This window comes from Passer montanus, unplaced genomic scaffold (assembly GCF_014805655.1).
Source record: "Passer montanus isolate IOZ18808 unplaced genomic scaffold, ASM1480565v1 scaffold18, whole genome shotgun sequence".
Lineage (NCBI taxonomy): Eukaryota > Metazoa > Chordata > Aves > Passeriformes > Passeridae > Passer > Passer montanus.
The window spans coordinates 7133964-7151775 of record NW_024365381.1 but is presented as its reverse complement, the minus strand read 5'-3'; the positions used below and the strand labels follow the sequence as shown (position 1 = coordinate 7151775).

General features: G+C 38.4%; 1 protein-coding gene across 21 annotated transcripts in view; it reads right to left on the bottom strand.

Annotated features, from left to right (window-relative positions):
- Positions 1–1932: 1932 nt before the first annotated feature.
- Positions 1933–17812, bottom strand: part of GPHN (gephyrin) — a 268213-nt gene continuing 252333 nt past the window's right edge. For 12 of the 21 annotated variants that reach the window (XM_039704737.1, XM_039704740.1, XM_039704745.1 and 9 more), the window contains 6 exons: positions 11990–12077; positions 9858–9931; positions 7153–7217; positions 5790–5893; positions 4517–4613; positions 2806–2939 (listed from right to left, as the gene is read on the bottom strand). In XM_039704737.1, the coding sequence (XP_039560671.1) occupies positions 2806–2939; positions 4517–4613; positions 5790–5893; positions 7153–7217; positions 9858–9931; positions 11990–12077 (562 nt within the window). Of the gene's footprint in view, positions 2940–4516; positions 4614–5789; positions 5894–7152; positions 7218–9857; positions 9932–11989; positions 12078–17812 lie in introns of all 21 variants that reach the window. The other 9 variants (XM_039704734.1, XM_039704736.1, XM_039704738.1 and 6 more) reach the window with 2 other exon arrangements.

The window sequence follows — 17812 nt, the reverse complement described above, 5'->3', positions numbered from 1 at the left end:
GGAAATCCAGCTGCTGATAGTATCATGCTGAAAATGCTCTGCTTTGTCTCTTGAGACCAGCTGGCACTAGGAAGGAGAAGGATTGTAGTTGCTAGAGATCATGTTCTCCGTCATGAGGATAAGGCACTTAATTGCAACTTATAGACCAAATACAGGTATGGGAAGCTATTCTACAGATTGCTGCTTTAATGACCACCAGCTGCTACAGCTGTTCTGCCCATGCAAACCCTTTGTCATCAATAGTTGTGACTTTGATTGTCCTCTTCTCCTAGAGGAGTCTCTGCTTTTCTTCAGTACATGCAGAAATGCTCTTCCATGTCTAACCTGTAGTCCTTAGGTTTCACCTTTTACATGGGAGTAACACCAGCTGGCTTTAGAATCAAAAAGGAGGCTACTGTAGATATAAAGCATTCAAGCACAGTTTTTTACCGGGAATTTTGGGAAATGTATCAAATACCCTCACAAAAGAAATATTAGGTTGGGAATATATTCCTGAATTTATTTGGGATAAAAGTCTATCAGAAATGTTTGGAAAGTGCAGCAAAAAAGACAGACAATTTTCATGTTTTTTCCCCCCCAATATTATAAACTAACTTCAATTTGCCGGATAAGGCAAAATAAAGGTTTTCGCAAATTTTGTGCTTGTGCACTTCAATATCTACTCTCTTGTTACTCTTAGTTTCCTGTCAGGTAAGAGTATAAGAATCATTAATTTTCAGCCCCAACTTTTGCTTGATAACGTAACCTGATATGGACTCTGGCTCCTTATTTTTATTTCCTCTGAGGAAATAGAGTTGGGAGAGTGTGAAAATGTCACAGTTCTATATCCAAATGTGTCTAATGCATGTACTCAAGGAGTAGACTCTGCCTTTAAGACAACGATTGAACTTGATTGCTAGTGAGTCTTTATGTAATTGCTGTCCTTTATAAACTTCTGATTTTCATTACACATGCTGCCTATAATAACCCTTATACATTATAGTAATCCTTTGGCTTATAACACACAATGTTCTGCATTATTTCTCAGAGATGAGTTAACCCACCTCACTCTTCCTTCTGTGGTTTAAAATATTAGTACAGTAAAAACAGGCATCCATGAATTTAATTTGGTACCCCCCTGCTGCTACATAGAGAGATCACAAATGTGGACACGTAGTCCAGAACAAAAAACCTATGATCAGCAAGTTCTGTTACTGTTTCTCTGATCAATCAATCCCTGGATTGCCTCCAAACACAGTGTATGCCTACCTGCCTTCAACCTTTGCAATGGCCCACACAGGGAGTTTCACAGCAAACAGAGTTTGGTTTTGAAACCAGCCTAGAGGGATACCCTCTGCAGTTATCATGGAACTACAGCTCTGGTCCAATGTCGCGGTCAGGATTTAAATTTTCTGTGTTCTCCCTAAGTCTTCAAAAAATACTATAGATAAATGCTCTGGCTTCACAAATGGAGTTGGTGGGATAGCATTTTACCCATGAAGTCCAAGAAACAAGGTGTTGTAGGGCACTGCTATGGTCTTAATCCCAGATGAAATGTGAAGCTACCAAAATACACAGTCTGGTGGGAACTGAAAAGTCCTTATCTCACGGGAAAAAAGAAATATAAAAAGAACACTTTATCAAATTCCAGACAGTGCAGCACAAGAGCTGTTTGCAAATGCTATGCAATTTATATGGGGAAAAGGACTATTCTCCAGCTTTGATTAGTGTGATTGAGACCGCATCCCACCTCCAAGTGCTGCTTCTGTTTTGTCCTTTAGGAGGTGTGAGAGAGCTCACTCTGCAGTTTCAGTTCACTCATGACACTGTGTATGAGGGAAGGCCCTGGACTGGACATACTATTTCTCTTCATCCCTACACTCTTCCCCCACCCCAAATACCCTCTTAAATAACTACTTTTTTGTTTCAAACAACAAGGCTGAACAGGTGAAATTTTAAATAATGATTGAGGATTTTTTTATTCATTTAAGTTTCAATATCATTACAGAAAATGTTATGGTACAGAGTTGTTTAACATTAGTTTTATTTCTTTGCTCATTTAATTTCCACACGAATGCTGGTAACACTAATATCTGTACAAGATCAGTCTTTGATTTTTTTTAGTTTTTAGTTCTGTACATTTTTAAATGTATTGGTTAAAAAGGCTGTCAGCACTTAAGGAAGCAATTTTTTTGTTTGTTGAAATAAAAGGTATCCAGTTACTGCCCAAGAGTACTGAGCTGGGTGGCTGCCGGGACAAGAGACATCCCTGAATGCGCAGCGAGGTGAGGAAACCTCGGGGCTTCATTGGGTTCCCAGTGCAGCCACTCTGCTTTTGGCACTGTGCACATCAACACGAGATACAAGATAAAGAACAAGCAGAAGCTCTCTGTGAAGCGGTTATGAAGCATACTAATAAGGGAAATCCAAGTGTTGTCTACGCTAGTATAAATAAGCAGACAGCCTTGTTTTAAGAGCGTAAGTAGTTGTATCTTAAAGATGAGAAAAAACACAAGTTCTGCAGGCACCTACTGCTGTCTACTAAAAGCTACCGCTATTAGAACTAGCATTGAACACACAAAGCAATTGCAAGAAAAGGAAAAAGTTGCTTTGATATAATCAGAATAAATTTCTTTGTTAAGATTTGTTTTAAAGTTTTTTTTTTAAAAGGTATTTATTTAAATTCCATTTGAAATATATTTCAAGATGTTGACTATACTGATCAACTTTTATCCAAATCGGAAAAACTAGCTGTGCCGTTGCATATTACAGGATACAGTCAATGATATGTGGACATGCATCAAAGCTTCGCTCTTGCTGGTGACATCATAGCCTTCCAATGACCATGACATCCACCACCTCCCCCTTGTGAAGCTCCACATACTGCTCTGTCTTTGGAGGTAGCATCAACAGTCCATTGGCACTGCGCATACTCATCAGACGACTGCTCATCTGATTCCCTACAGGAGAGAGGCAGAACAATTTCAGTGGAGTCTTCAGTTAGTTCCAAATGCTGCAACATGGTGCAACAAACAAAAGCTGTTATGATGAAAATGTTTATGTGGCTAACTTATTCATGGAGCTGGGATCTTGCTGTTCCAGCTGTTCCAAGGTGATGGAAACAGAGAAAGAACTCTGTGGAGATTTAGTCAGCCTCTCACTGCACTGGTTCTCAAAATCATCACTCTTGTTGCTGATTGCTTTCCTATCCAGCCTTCCACATTATCTGTACCATGTATCTTGTCTTAGTAAATTGGTAATCCTATCAAATTACTTTATTTTTCAATTTGTACAAACACTAAAATCAGGACAGTCTAGAATGTCTTTAATATCCTGTTCTAGAACAAATTTGATTAACTCTATTCTCTCTGAATAGAATAATTCAGGTTGGAAAAAACCTCCATGATAATTAAGTCCTACCTTTGACAGAACTGCACCATTTCAACTAAACCATAGCACTAGTGCCATGTCCAATTGTTTCTTGAACTTTTCTAGGGATGGTGACTCCACCCCTTCCCTTGGCAGCCTGTTCCAAAGTTCAACAGCCCTTTCAAGAGGAAATTCTTCCAGATGTCCAACCTGAGCCTCCACTAGTGCAGCTTGAGACCATTTCCTCTTGTCCTGTCACTTGTTGCCACCCCCACTTTGCTACAACTTCCTTTCAGGTGGTTGTAGAGAGTGCTAAGATCTCCAGTGATTCTCCTTTCTCCAGGCTAAACACCCCCAGCCCCCTCAGCCACTCCTCACAGACCTTGCCCTCCAAACCCTTCACCAGTTCACTGCCCCTCTCTGGAAATTCTCCAGCACCTCAATGACTTTCTTGTAATGAGGGCCCCAGAACTGAACTAAAATTTCCCTGTGGAGACTCATATATAATGCTTTTTGTTGAACAATTTGGATGTAGCAAAAAGACAGTTGTTTAAGGACCTAAATCTCTTGCAAAAGTGTCACAGTCAGCGTTCTAGCAGTACATAGCTGAACCAGTATTCACATCGAGTATTTACCACAACTGCAGCTGAGTATTCAGAAGTATTCCTAGGTGGTAAACACGACTAATAAGTCATTAGTCTGATTTAAGAGAACATCTAGAGCCTCTGCTATCTTTTCTACTTTTCCAGTTCAGCTAAAATCACACTTCTTTTATTTGTATTACTCCTATCTCTGCCCCAACTTGTGTTTGTTTAGTACATGCACAACAGCAAAAGGAAGCAAATGTGCCTGACTGCGAGTAAGCTTAGATGTTTAAAAAAAGGAATGTATGCACATATGCAAGCACACACATGTAGTGTGTGTGTATACATAAGGCAGGCTATTCAAATAAAGGATGTTTGAATGGTTAAACTGACAAGCAATATCAGCACTGAATTTTTTACTAAAATGTATGTGTATGCATGTGCACAAATGTGTGAGCAAATCAGTCTGCATAAAGTAGGTTCTATGAGAAAAACATGTGCACACTCTTGGTTGTTCACAGACACATCTTTAGGAAGGCAAGGCTGTGTGTGAGTGTCTGTCAGTCTGTGTGACTGGCACTGACCTGTACTCTGTGCCCAGGGTAGTGGTTCTTGGTGATGCCAAGTCAGAATGCACCGATGATATTCTGGGCGGGGGTCCAATTTTACATCACATGATAACTGTAGGATTAAAAAAGAAAGGATGAACATGTCATGCATTCACATGGCACTGTCTAAGATAATGGAATAATATGCTCAGTTGTTTTTCCTTAAAAACAGTCTTTTCAAAAACTTGCATTTTGAGGTCAGATGGTGTCTAGTGCAAGATTAAAAGCTGTAGATGGCAGAGACTGCAGTATTTAAGAGACTGCAGTATTTAAGGAAATACAACTGTGAAATTACAATATCAAAGTGTCTGGAGGAGTCTATGTGCATTAAGTGGAATATTCCAAAACTGTTCCTTTACAGAGAGTTTACAGATAGTACTTCTCTAGAAAAAAAGCCTGGTCTCTTTGGATTACATTGTATAAAGATAAAAATGGTATTTGCATTCAAAATCCTGTTAGCTCTGACAAAAGGAAAATGGCCAATCTTAGAAATGAAAAGACATACAGGCGATGGCTCATAATGGAAAATACATGCAAAAGTGAAGGTCACTGCAAATTGCTCTCTTTTTTAGAATATTTTAGCTGTAAGATAAAATCTGGATGCTTGAGGAAGGGCAAAAAAGAGACATGGGATAAGCTGTAAGACAAGAGCATAGCCAAGAACACCAAGAAAACTACAAAAGTTGATGTATGCCTTGGTACTTTATTTGGATCAAAAACAGAAGAAGAAGACATTATAATAACATGCCTTAAATCTATTTTAAATAGAGTTACACTATCCATGATTTATTAGAAAAGTGAGAAGAGTTTAAGGAATTTATATTGCTTAGGATGAGGAGCGTGTGGGTTTCTTTTATAAATAACTCAACAAGAAGGCTTTAAAGTTTGTCTTTTCTATTGCTAATACAGAACTATCCAGCTCTAGATATTCACAGATTACTCTGCATTTTTTACCATAGCCTAAAACAAATGTATTTTTTAAACAGGAGATTGTCCTTCCTGTCTGATTGGCAAATGGCTGCCTCTGCATCTATATATCTTGCTCCATTAGATGGCAATCTAACTCTAAAAAATTACTGAATATTACCATTAACAGAGACTGAGAATGTGCCTCTATTTGTGTGAACATCCTTCCACTGCCAGAACTAGTCTAGGGCTCAGACTCCATAAACACAACAGTCTTTTAGGGCCCAAAGAGCTGTGCTTCAACATCTTGAGAGAATTTTTAACTAGAGGATAAGCTTCTTACCCTGGCTTTGATGATGGTGGGCCGAGGATCCAGGATACCCTGCATTTTCCTCAGTGCAGGAACAACAAAGAGATTGCAGGTGACAACAGCTGACACAGGATTGCCTGTAGGACAAAGAACAGTTGGTGGTGATGCCCTCTTGGTTTACTCTGAAATGCTGAAAGTGAATTTATGTTTTATAGCAATTTCATTTTAAAGGACTCTACAGAGCTTTCCATGCTACGTACTGCATACAGTACAGACTACAGAGGTGTGTGGCAAGGGGCATGTTCAAGTCCACCTGTCAAGCTACACTCTGGATGATGTGTGATGAAGTCCTGCTCTGACCAGAACTGCCCCATGTTCCTCAGGCCCTACCTCTTTCATTTGCCTCTGTTCTTCTGCTGCCTTTGTCCTAAACCTACATTTGTCTGGGGCTGGAGCAGAGTTAATTGTGCACAGTTAATGGCTCTACCCTCACCGAGCTCTTTATTCATGACTAATGGTTCCCAGACACCAAGGGAAGAATAACTTTCAATTCCCTAACAGAGTAGCAAAATGCTTTAGGACAAATTCTAAGGAGAATTCTACTGATTTATATGTTTTCTGTTGCACAAAAGAGGTGTATGACCACCTGTCAAACACCACTGTCTTACATATCTGGATTTCCCTAGACAAGAGTTTTAAAATATATACTATGATCAGATGGATACTCCACTGATCTCTCCCCTGTAAGAAAATGTACTGCAACAACTAGAGCAAGAGGGGTAGAAGCACTAGAGATACATCTGAAAACCACCAGCTTGTCAAGCAATCAAGGATTGCTTGTGTAGTCAAAATTCATGGAAAGCCAGAGCAATAAGAATAAAATAAATTCCTCCTCATTTAGAAGGACAGAAATCCATAAGGAAATCTTTATTCTAAACAAGTGCTTTCCCAGGCAGCAGTGCAGCCATGCTGCCCTCTTTTGGTTCCACAGCATGAGCCTGATAAACAAAAATATTCCGTGACATGTTCCTTGGCATTCCCTCATTTTTGTCTCCATTTTCAGTATGTCAGAGTGGATGCACTGACTTACACCCACAGGATATTTATGGTGAAGGTGCAGGGAGCTGTGGAAAAAAAACATCCTTGTGAAAAATGTAAGGAAATTGTTTGATGGAAGAAATCTTAAGACCTGTACCAGAAAATTCTGAGGACAAGGACAAAAAAGAACTCCTTAGCACATCCCTGTAAGTCCATATCTTCTGGAAATTTCTGAGAAAATCTTACAGGTACCTTCCTTAGGGGCCAACACCAGGCACAGGTGCTGTGAAGTGTCACTTTTCTGTTTCATGTCTGTCATCTATGCATAGCAACAAAAGCAATCCACAAAACATCTTACCTGGAAGCGCAAAGATTATTTTTCTTACACCGTCAATATCCAGAGTTGCAAAAGTTGTTGGCAGGCTATGGAAAAAGAAAGTTATTTAATATCTGCATTAGAATTTGACTGAACATCATTGTATTATTTAAAACATTTGCAAAAGAAAATGAAACAAAACAGGACATCTCTCTCTCAGCGGTTCATTAGAGCCTGCTGGTTATTCCATACTGGAGGTATAATCCTCACTTTATGTCGACAGAATAATTTTTCTTGATATTCAACTCTGAAGTTTTAAGTACACAAATTTGGAGAGGAAATATCTAAAAGGAAATGAACTAGTGGTCAAAAGTCAAAATCTTGTCTTCATGCTAGAAGCCAATTAACAATGAAGTAATACTGGAATTATGCAGTTACAGAGCTGTGTTTTTCATATAATGTTTTCTAATTTTTTATAACACTGGTGACTCTAATTATCTTACTCCAGTCTCTACAACAGTACTACAAGGAAGCAGTATTTCTGAGCAGCTAGACTGCAGATGAACAAATTCAGATACCACAGGGAGAGTTGCAGCCAGGTGATACCCAGGCCTATCAATGAAGAGCTCTCTCTGCCTTTCAGAGCTGCTCAATGATTTTGGTGACTTGCTGTGAGGGATATTACCTTCACAAAAATAGGACAGTAATGTGACAGCTCAAGAATGTGGCTGGCAAAGAGAAGGGACTTATCCATGAAAAAATAATTTTATGTTAGTATAATCCTTTCAAACATTAGAAATTATAGCATAGGAGCAATAATTAGGCTGGTTTCCTTGGTGTTCTCTTGAGCTGACCACTACCACCTGGTCAGCAGGTGACAGTTTACAACTTTGAAGATTTGCTGCACTTGGATCATTATCACCTAGTTTTGTTTCTGTTAAGACTCATCAATATCCTGGTTTACCAGGGCAAGTTAGTGTCTGACATTCCTGCTTTAAAATGCCTCTAACACGATGGGAACTACGTGCCAGACCTCCAACTGTTATAACCAAAGTACAAACCAATGGACAAAAAATTGAATTGCTAATTCATTTTTACTGGAAACTCTGAATTCTTGTATGACACTTCAACACCATCATTGCTAGAATTTTCCAGTACTTCCTTCTGTCAATGCAGCTAGACAAGACAACCTTACATGAGCTCAGCAACTTCCAGACCAAGTGGTGTGACAGTAAATCCCAAGCACCACCCTGCACTCATGAAGCACATCAAATACAGGCATACAACAAATTCTGACTTCACTCTTGGAATTTACTCGAGGGATTTTTTCCCAATACAGTAACCACAACCTACAATCTTTTAAGATGTAGTTAATAAAACCCAAGATACAATATTTCCTATTGCACTACAGCTAATGAAAAAGAGCGTGCTTACATTCTCAGTAAGAACTGATCAGCAAATGTTTTGTAGCAATAAGAAATACCTTTCTAGTAACATAAATTGAAAAGGGACATTTAAGGGGAAAAAAACCATTTTCCCAGCTAGTTATCAAAAGTTCCTTGCTGCAGGTCTACAGAGGACTCACCAGGAGAAAAAAATTATGTTTGCTTACAAATAAGCCAGAACCAGAATTTAATACTCTGAATTCTCTAAATCGAGTTTACCCATTTTAGTCAGCAGCAGAGACTGGAGTGCAGATTCTGCTTCTGGGACTTCCCTACGTCGGTTGTAGCAGTATGACAGAAGCAATGAGCAATTTCCATGCCTGGGCTACATCCATCACGGGAAGAAACAAGCTTTTAGCCTCACTCATTCCTTATGTGGAAAGGAGGTGGTGGTAGGAGCAGCACAAGCACCAAGCCCACACGCAGATCTTTATCAGACTGTATGCAGAGACAGTGAAAGTATTTGTCTGTTTTCACAGCAAACACCCACTTGCAGCTCTGCTCCGTGACAACAGTTCTGGGCCAGAGGGAATCATTCTGCAAAGCTGTGCTTGATCTTGTGTAGCTGGACCGTTCTGACCCAGCTTGCAAACAAACTGCCTTCCCTAGGGAGTGAGGCAGAGGTGCAGACATCTTTCTGCTCTTGCACTGTAGAGAAAAGGGAACTCTCTGTTTCCAGCATGTGTGATTTTCATTCTCTCTGCAGAGCACACTTTCAGACTCGCTGATGAGCAGTGCTACAGCATAGAAAAACAATGCTGAAACAATTTTCTGAGGCAAACTATAAAGGACTCAGCTAACTTAAAAATTACTATGCTCAATATGCCAATTAGACAAAGCTTCGTAAATTAGCTATCATTCCACCTCTCAAGCAACTGCTTGTAGGAATATAATTGAAGCAAATTTTGAAGTGAAATGAGATACTCTTTAAGCAAACTGTCCATTTAATGTCCTTGTATTTCCTGGTTATTTCATGGTAATGTCATTGTGAGCTCTGTGATTGCACTGAAGGCTGTGGCATGTTTATATAATGTTGGTTTCCCACCAGTCCCCAAACCTGATTTGCAACAGTTATCAGAGAAATATCTCTTACTGATAAAAAATAATCTCTCTGTTCCAGCTAATTTCACCCATAAAGATGGTGACTAATCTAAAGGGCACTGATTTTGCTGCTTTTCCCACATATATCTGTCCTGTGGTTTATAGTATATCTGGAAAAGTGAAATCTACTGAAGCACTTCACTAGGATATTTAGCCCAATATAGCCTCCATCTAGGCTGCCTAAGCACAAAGATTTCTTACCCAGGTTTCATAAAAACTCTGCCAAAGTGAATCTGTGCGTGAAGATCAATATCCAGCACCTGTTTAAGATAGTCCTGTTTAATTAAAAAAAGAATAAAATTAAGTAACATCAAAGTGGCTTTACATCATCTAAGCATTCAAAGCAATTAATTAATATCAAGGGAAGATGAAAATCTGCATATCCTGAAAGTGCTACAGCCCAGTGGGGAATTTTCATCATTTGAAAGAAAGTGTTTTGGAAAAGAAAAAGTAAAGAACAGACTCATTTAGGTGCCAAACCTGACTCCATGATGGCATATATTTCCTTAAAATTCATCTGCAGCATCAGAATCTTAGAGCACCCCACAAATACCTACTACTAAAACATTCTCTATGTCAAAGATGGAAAAAACCCTTTACGATTCAAAGCTAAGACTTTAAATTATCGAGTTATTTAAATTTTGCCATAGAAGCTATCAGTTGTAGATTTAGAGATCTCCTACTACTTTTGAAATCAATACTGTACTGTAGAAATCATAGTTTTCCAGGATACTGTAATGATTGTAATTTCTTTGGTCTAATGGTCTAATTTACAGTGCTTGGGTTTAACATTCCTTAGAAAGAACAAACTGGGTGGCTTGTGAATGAGTTCAAGCTAAATGATTTTGCATAAACATGATTGATCCAGTTATTAAAACAAATGGAATTACTGGTTTAATCTTTATTGATAATTGCTGTGCCTAAAGATGTAGTACCCTATCTGTTGTGTTTAGTGATGCTAAAGAGGCAGGCCATAGCAGTCATCTGTGAAGACAGATGGTTTCACTAGTAACCAGCAATCAGAAACTAGTAAATCACAAGTAGATCAGAAAATCCCTGGCAGTTAGCCCTTTTTTTGTGCATGTGTGTGTTCAAGTACTTGGAAAGCAGTAACTCATTTCAGCCAGGTGTTAACTCTCAATTATTAATTGCATTAACCCTGCTTTTACTTTCTGTTTACTATTTGGATGTTCACAGCTATTTCATTAAAACTGTAGAAAGCTCAGTATCAGAGGGCAGACCATCAGTGGAATGTACAGCCTATTGACTTTAGGCTGTTGCCTCAAGTTCAGACTGGGGAGAAATGAGCCGAAGGTCTGATTGTCTGTAAGACCATTCAGCAGTTCAGCCACTTCTTACTGTGTCTGCACTATGTTGCCACATTCCCAATTTAAAGACCAGTACTTGTCCTTGATTATTTTTCTAGGCGTACTGGAGACAATGGGAGTAACTGAAAGTTATTTGCACTGGTTTAATTAATTATCCATTTTCATGACGTATCCAGTGATATGATTTCTACTGAGAAAAGTAAACAGAACCAGCACTCATGTTTCCCACCTCCTAATGACAGTCTTTAGTATCTGTTAGTTATAAAAGATGTTTATTTTACCTGCCAAACTCACAGATTCAGCCTGGGATCAAAAAGTAATTTGAGTTTTCCTTCGCATAAGTCATGATTAATAAATGTCCTGCAGGTTCATCTATGCCCCACCAGCATCTGTGTATCCCTATTTTCTTTGATGATTTTGGCACAGGGATAATCAACAGGAACTCAATCAACAATTCTGTTAATGATTCAAAAGGCAAATATATCAGCTCACTGGGTCTCATAAGTATTGTCTGTAGGACTATCAGGTGCAAAATGTGATAAAACTATTTTTGTAACAAATAGAGCTTTGGCACATTCAGGAAACAGATGTGCTGAGTAAAAAAAATGCTATTTATATACTTAGGTTGCTTTTCAAAGTACTTTCAAAGTACCTCAATGCTATCTACATTTTACCTGCTCTAAAAATAAAGTCTACTGTCTTCATGTGCTCTTAACCCAGCACCTTCCTCATCTACATAAATCATTCCTTAAGTAAAAACACATTTGTAAATCCCTCACATCAGGAATTAAAAGCTTCTCTGTTGTACTATGTCAACTATAGTACAGAAACAAGAACGAATGGAATGAGCTTTGAAGACTATTTTCTTCAGTTATTTACTTGTGTTTCAATAAAAGTAAGGTCCATTTTTAATAAACATTAATACAAAGGTAGTAGCTTGGAGGGCAGACTCTGGTTTGAAATTCTTACATATATTGTAGGAAGTCAAACTTAAATTTTGCATACCTTTTCCCCCATAGATACACCTCCTGATGTAATGATCACATCAGCACGGCTGATACCCTCATTCAGTGCATTCAGTAAATCATCTGGGCTACAGGAAAGAACAGGCAAGCAGATTAGTGGCATGGAATTATTATGACTTGTAATATAAGTCTGTGTGCACACATACAGGTGCATAGACACACTTGTTTTAAGAGAATAATACAAGCCCTTTTCCTTAAGATTCCACACTGTTCAATTCTAGTCAAGAACTGCAATCTCATTAAGTGAACACCACACTGTTTGGCACCTTTCTGTCTAAAGTTTGCAACAGGAACAGTGGGATACTTTAGACTGGGACTGAAGAATGCTATTACAAGTGTCTAAGAATATGCAATTGACACAATAGGTAGTAATACAAATTGTGACTTAGATGAACTGACAGGGATATGTAAAGGTACCTGACACATGAAAATTACTGACCACCATGCAGGCTGCAGTACTACCTGTCTAGCTCATCTGATGTGTGCAAAAATGGGGATGAGGCTCCACTTCAAACTTTGATCAGGGAAGAGAGGGAGTAAATCCTTTGTTTCTCTTCTCTGTTAGAGGGCTCTGCAGCAAAGCCACCTGTAAATATCCACTTCAGCTTGCAAAAACACAATCCATGCTGTTAAAAGGTCTATTCACCTTCATGAGAAACAGTGTAATGGGAATGATATTTTTCTGTACAAAGAGTATAACTGTGAAGGAAATTGGTGTCTTTTCTTTCCATTTTAGATCAAAACTGGAAACTTTGATATGAGAATTAGATATTTAAGAGCAGTACTGATGCTAATACAGAGCTTCAAGGCATGCAGTGGAGAAACTCAGTAATACAACTCACACAGGTCCAAAGGAATCAAAACCAATTTCCAATATATTAAATTCATGCTTTGCATTTAACATTTGTGAACTGACCAGAAGCTGACCGGTTGCTATGACTGTATGTATTGCTTCTTTAACAGTATGTTCTCAGTTCAGTGATCCTGAAAGCTTTTCATGGCTGTTCCTACTTAGAATGCCATTGAAAGAATGGGAATTATACTAGTGACTGTATGAAGGCCTCCACCTGGAATACAGCACCTCAGGTAAATGCCATGCTACAGCTACAAAATGCCATTGTGGGTGGTGAATGCAGGCTGAAAATGGCATGAGGGCTATCCTTTGAGAGCTTGGGCTGTATTTCATCCAAAAGTAGAACTACAGCAGTAATTTTGGAGTTTGAGCTGAAAACACAAAAATTAGGAATACTATGCAAGTTCTAGTTGACCTTTCAGAGACTAGCAGAAACTCTGTTTCCAAATGTCTCAGAAAGAAAAATCCTTTCCTCTGAGCATCCTTTCTTTGCCCATGGTCCAGTGAAATATAAGCAGCAGTTAGCATGATGTGCTGCTGTGTGCACTACAATTTATGTGGCACAAGAATGAGTGCACTCCCTCACTGAGTAAATAGCTCAGTGCATGCAACCTTGCACATGCCTCATCTCACCAGAAAGCCTTCGGGTGTCCTCTACCCTGGTTATGCCTCACAGGCAGAAAGACTCATGACTCTTTCTCCACAATGTCCAGCGACTGAAGCACCATGTTCTTAGGCATCACAGTGTAGTCATCCTGCACAACTTAATTACCTACGTTGGGTTACACCCCTCTCTAGGGTCAGATTGCTTTGTAAGAGGTAGGCAACAAGATAGAGCAGAAAGAAGGGCAGATTGCTGTAGACTGCAGTCAACTCCTTTTTTAAAGGAAACAGTGGCTGCAGTATTGTGGCATGCCATCATGACTATGGTTTAGGGTACTGGGTATCTTGGATATGCTTAATGGCCTACAAAGAACACCTGAACTGTTTTCTTTGCAAAACCATCTCCTTTGTTCTTTAGGAAACAGACATTTTATCAGCTGCCCCTTCTGAAATCTCATTTCAATCATCATTTTCTCTAAAACCCAGCACAAGTCTTCACTAGTCACTGAAGGAAAGTAGAAAGAAGCAAGTCTGCTGTTGGCTACTTCTTCAAAACCAATTGTCTCGTATTGATCCTCTAAGTAGTATCTGTATGCAACAAGATATTATTTAAGATTACTATAGAGTTTGTAATAGGAAAACTCTCTCAAGATCTAAGTATCCCTTAATCCTTGCCAGTGAGGCTGCTTGGAATGCAGCAAGGAATACATATTCATTACATAGGTCAGTATTGGCATTCCTGAGGCTCAGCAGTCAGACATATGCCACTATCACCAGCCCAAGACTGCTTTCAGTACATTTTTCTCATTAGGTTGTGATGGAGCTGAGGACCTTATCTTGAACTTGCTCCAGGCTGTTCATTTTATCTTGTTTAATTATTTAGAAGTTATTCATAGGTAGCAAGTCTACCTGTCTGGGGGCATGCTAATTCTGGATAATGAAGTGGGCTTGCTTTTGGTTGTGGTTTGAGAATAATGGAAAGAACAGTAAAAAGCAAACAAGTATATATTTAATTGTCGTTAAAGTTAAATAGAATGGAAATGCAGGTATTTAAATATGGAAAAAATTATGTATTTGTATATATATTAAATCACTTAACAAAGGAAAAAAAATCAAAAAACTCCCTTCCCCCTCCAAATAAGCCTAAACTCAAACCAGGTAGGGACTCAATTAATGTCTTTCCTTATGAGAACAGCATACACTGGAGTAGTTAATCATTCAGGTATTTTTATTTTGTCATGCAAAAAGCTGTATATTACTGGACTTGGTGCATTTTTAGAATTTCCAGTAGAATGATCTGTATAATATACTTTTCGTCACCATTTTAAAATTCCTTTCTTTACCATCTGAATAGTGCAAGGCATTAAAAAATTCTACCACTAAAACTTATCCAGGCAATAGCACTGCATGTCATCTTTAACATAGTTACAGATTGAATTTAATTATTCAAAAGGAAAGATGTGATAGAAATTTTGTTGCAATAAACTTACTAATTATGTTAGTTTGGTTTTAATTTTGAAAAAAGGTGATGGAATTCCCTCCCTTGCTGTTGCAGAAAATGTCTCTTTTTTGGACATTTTTGGCAGACTTCTTTTTGTCACTCAGGTCTGCTTAAGTTTATGTTGTACTAAAGGCTAGTACCTCCATGACTCTGCAATTAGCACCAAACACTCCTTACAGGAGTCCCCTGTGGCAGTCTTCAATCAACACTGTGAACACTTCCCTCGCCTTTAGTGGATTTAATGCGGAGAGTTATTACTCAAATTGCATATTAACACTGAGTTGATATAATCAGGTAACAAGATACTACTTCTTCTTTCATTTGTTGTGTAACAGTGAGCAGCTGCTCCTTTAGATTGAAAAAGGAAGTAAAAGGAAAGGGAATAAATAATGAAAACTATTAGGTTCTGAAAGAATAGACAAGATGACTTTGGCATCTGATCATAGCATGACAAGATTGCTTTAAAAGGCAGGTGACAAATCACCATGAGGCTGAGAAATAACACTCACTGTCTGAGCAGGTACAAATCAGAAGCTATATTCTGAAGCAGGGCAGCATACTGGATTAGCTAGATTAATGGTCTAATTTACCACAATAAATCCTTTAAAATATCTTGTCAAAGTGCTATTCTTGGATTTTTTTTCCCTTCAAAGACAGAACTGTAACAGGTGCTCAAATATAATGGTGAATACCTTAATCAGTGTAAAGTAGATTTTGATGGAAAGTCTAATTTCCAGATGGCAAAATTACTCTGTTTCATTTGGTGATTTTCAAAGTCAAAGTCAGAGTGACATTGTGCACAAAAAGTGAATGTGCTTTTCTAACATACTGCAACTTACTAAAAAAGTTATACTCAGTTATGTTTCAGATCATATCTGATCATCTTTTGTTAATACCTTGAAGAAAATTTGTTATTTAAGGATTGCATACAGTTTGTGAAACTATTAATATACATAAATAAGGAATAAATCCAAACTTTCTCTCAACACCTGGAGCAGATTGTGTCTGCATAAAGTTTATGTGTATTGTACATACATCTTTGAAGCTGCATAGTAATTTGGATAAAGAGTGCATGTATTTTTAACTGTATCTGTATATTCTCTGTTAATTTTGTCAGTCAGATAAACAGAGTATCTACTGTAGTATCCCAGTTTCCTGATTCTTCTTGCTCAGTTTTGTGGAACAGAAGGAGCAGTACAATCTGGAAATTGGTTGGAGGGTAACTATTGTACAATGGCAGCAGCAAGCATCCAGTAAGCATATGTGTGACATTGCAGCTGACACTTGCTTTCATTGACTTGAAGAGAGGACTTGCAGGATGGCAGTACAGCAGGAACACCTTCTGGATTCATGAAAAATTCTGGTTATCAAAGTTAGTTTGGGGAAAACTTATTCAACACTTGAGCTGTCAAATGAGCTGTCTTTGAACTGAAAAAATATACGAGAAAGCTTAAGAGCTTGAACAAGAAAATGATGCAAGACTCATTAAAATTGACATCAGGCATGTAAATTTTCTCCTTTCCACTCTCAAAAGAAATAGATACATTATAGTCAAGACCAAAGAATTCTCTGTGTTTTAAGTGCCAGTTTGAAGTACCCTAAATTACAGTGTAATTAATTCACTTTTGTTGATCCTATTGTTGTGCTTCACTGTCATTAATTATCAATCTGTCAGCTTTTTCTGTGATACAACCCCAACAGCCGCAGTTTGATACATGCAATTAAACTGCTCAGTTTTATAATTTGATATAGAAAACAAATAACAGCAAACGTTAAAAAAAATCACCTACCACTCTGCAGTAAAATGAGAGATCCCAGTTAAAATGGGACTAGAACCTTTAGTTAGGACTGACTTATCAAGCCATAGTCACAGTACAAAATCCAGAGTTCATGACTAATTTCCAGGATCACTTCCACCACAGGAGTTCTTTGCCACAGGAGTCTCATTCATTCAATGTAACCTCATTACCTGACAGTCACTTCCAGTCCTCGCTGCCCATTGCCATATCCAGCTGCTACTAGTGGGTGACTAACAGAAACACTCGTGCTTCTTGTATTCCTCTATGCAGCAGCCTGGGTTTCTATAAACCCAGGTCTTCTGGTAACCTGTACTTGCAAAATGTGTGCATGCACCATCACAGTCAGCACCTTGAACCTGTGTGCTTTACAGAGATACTGGACACAGATATAGAAAGATACACATGCACCATGATGCACCAGATGCATGCACAAGTGTCTATTGTGAGTTCAAAAGCAGAGCTGGCTAACCTTTCTTGCCTACTGTTTTACTTTATTTGAAAGTATCTCAAGTATTTCAGTTATATGCTGAAAGACATGTTTCTTCACAAATTCTGAGGAGCTACAGATTCCTGGACACACAGTGAAAATGGAAGTGCTAAGCAGTGATGCTACACAATCACACTAGAGACCAAAGTAGTCCAGCTGCACTCAAAACTACAGTAGTTGACTGTAAACTTCAACTGGAGGTGCCCTGGGCTTAGCACATTCTGGATACATTCCCACAAACTGGCAACAGTGGTTTGTACTACTTTTGCATCTTAGGAAGTCTCTTTCCTGCTAAAGAGATGTTCCAGAAGAACATGTTTAACTGAGGTACAAAGACCTCAGTTAATGAGGTCTGCATGCAAAGATCCCAGTCAAATTTCTAGTTCTGCCTCCAAAATAACAAAGAATTTGCCAAATTAAGATTTTCATCGAATAACCAACAGACTACTTGTTGTACTCACAGATCTTATCAAGCTCAATGACATTTCTTCTTGAGGAAAGATGGGATATGGATTTGATCCTTTAAGATTAACTCTCATTTTTTAACTGCTCATTCAGCT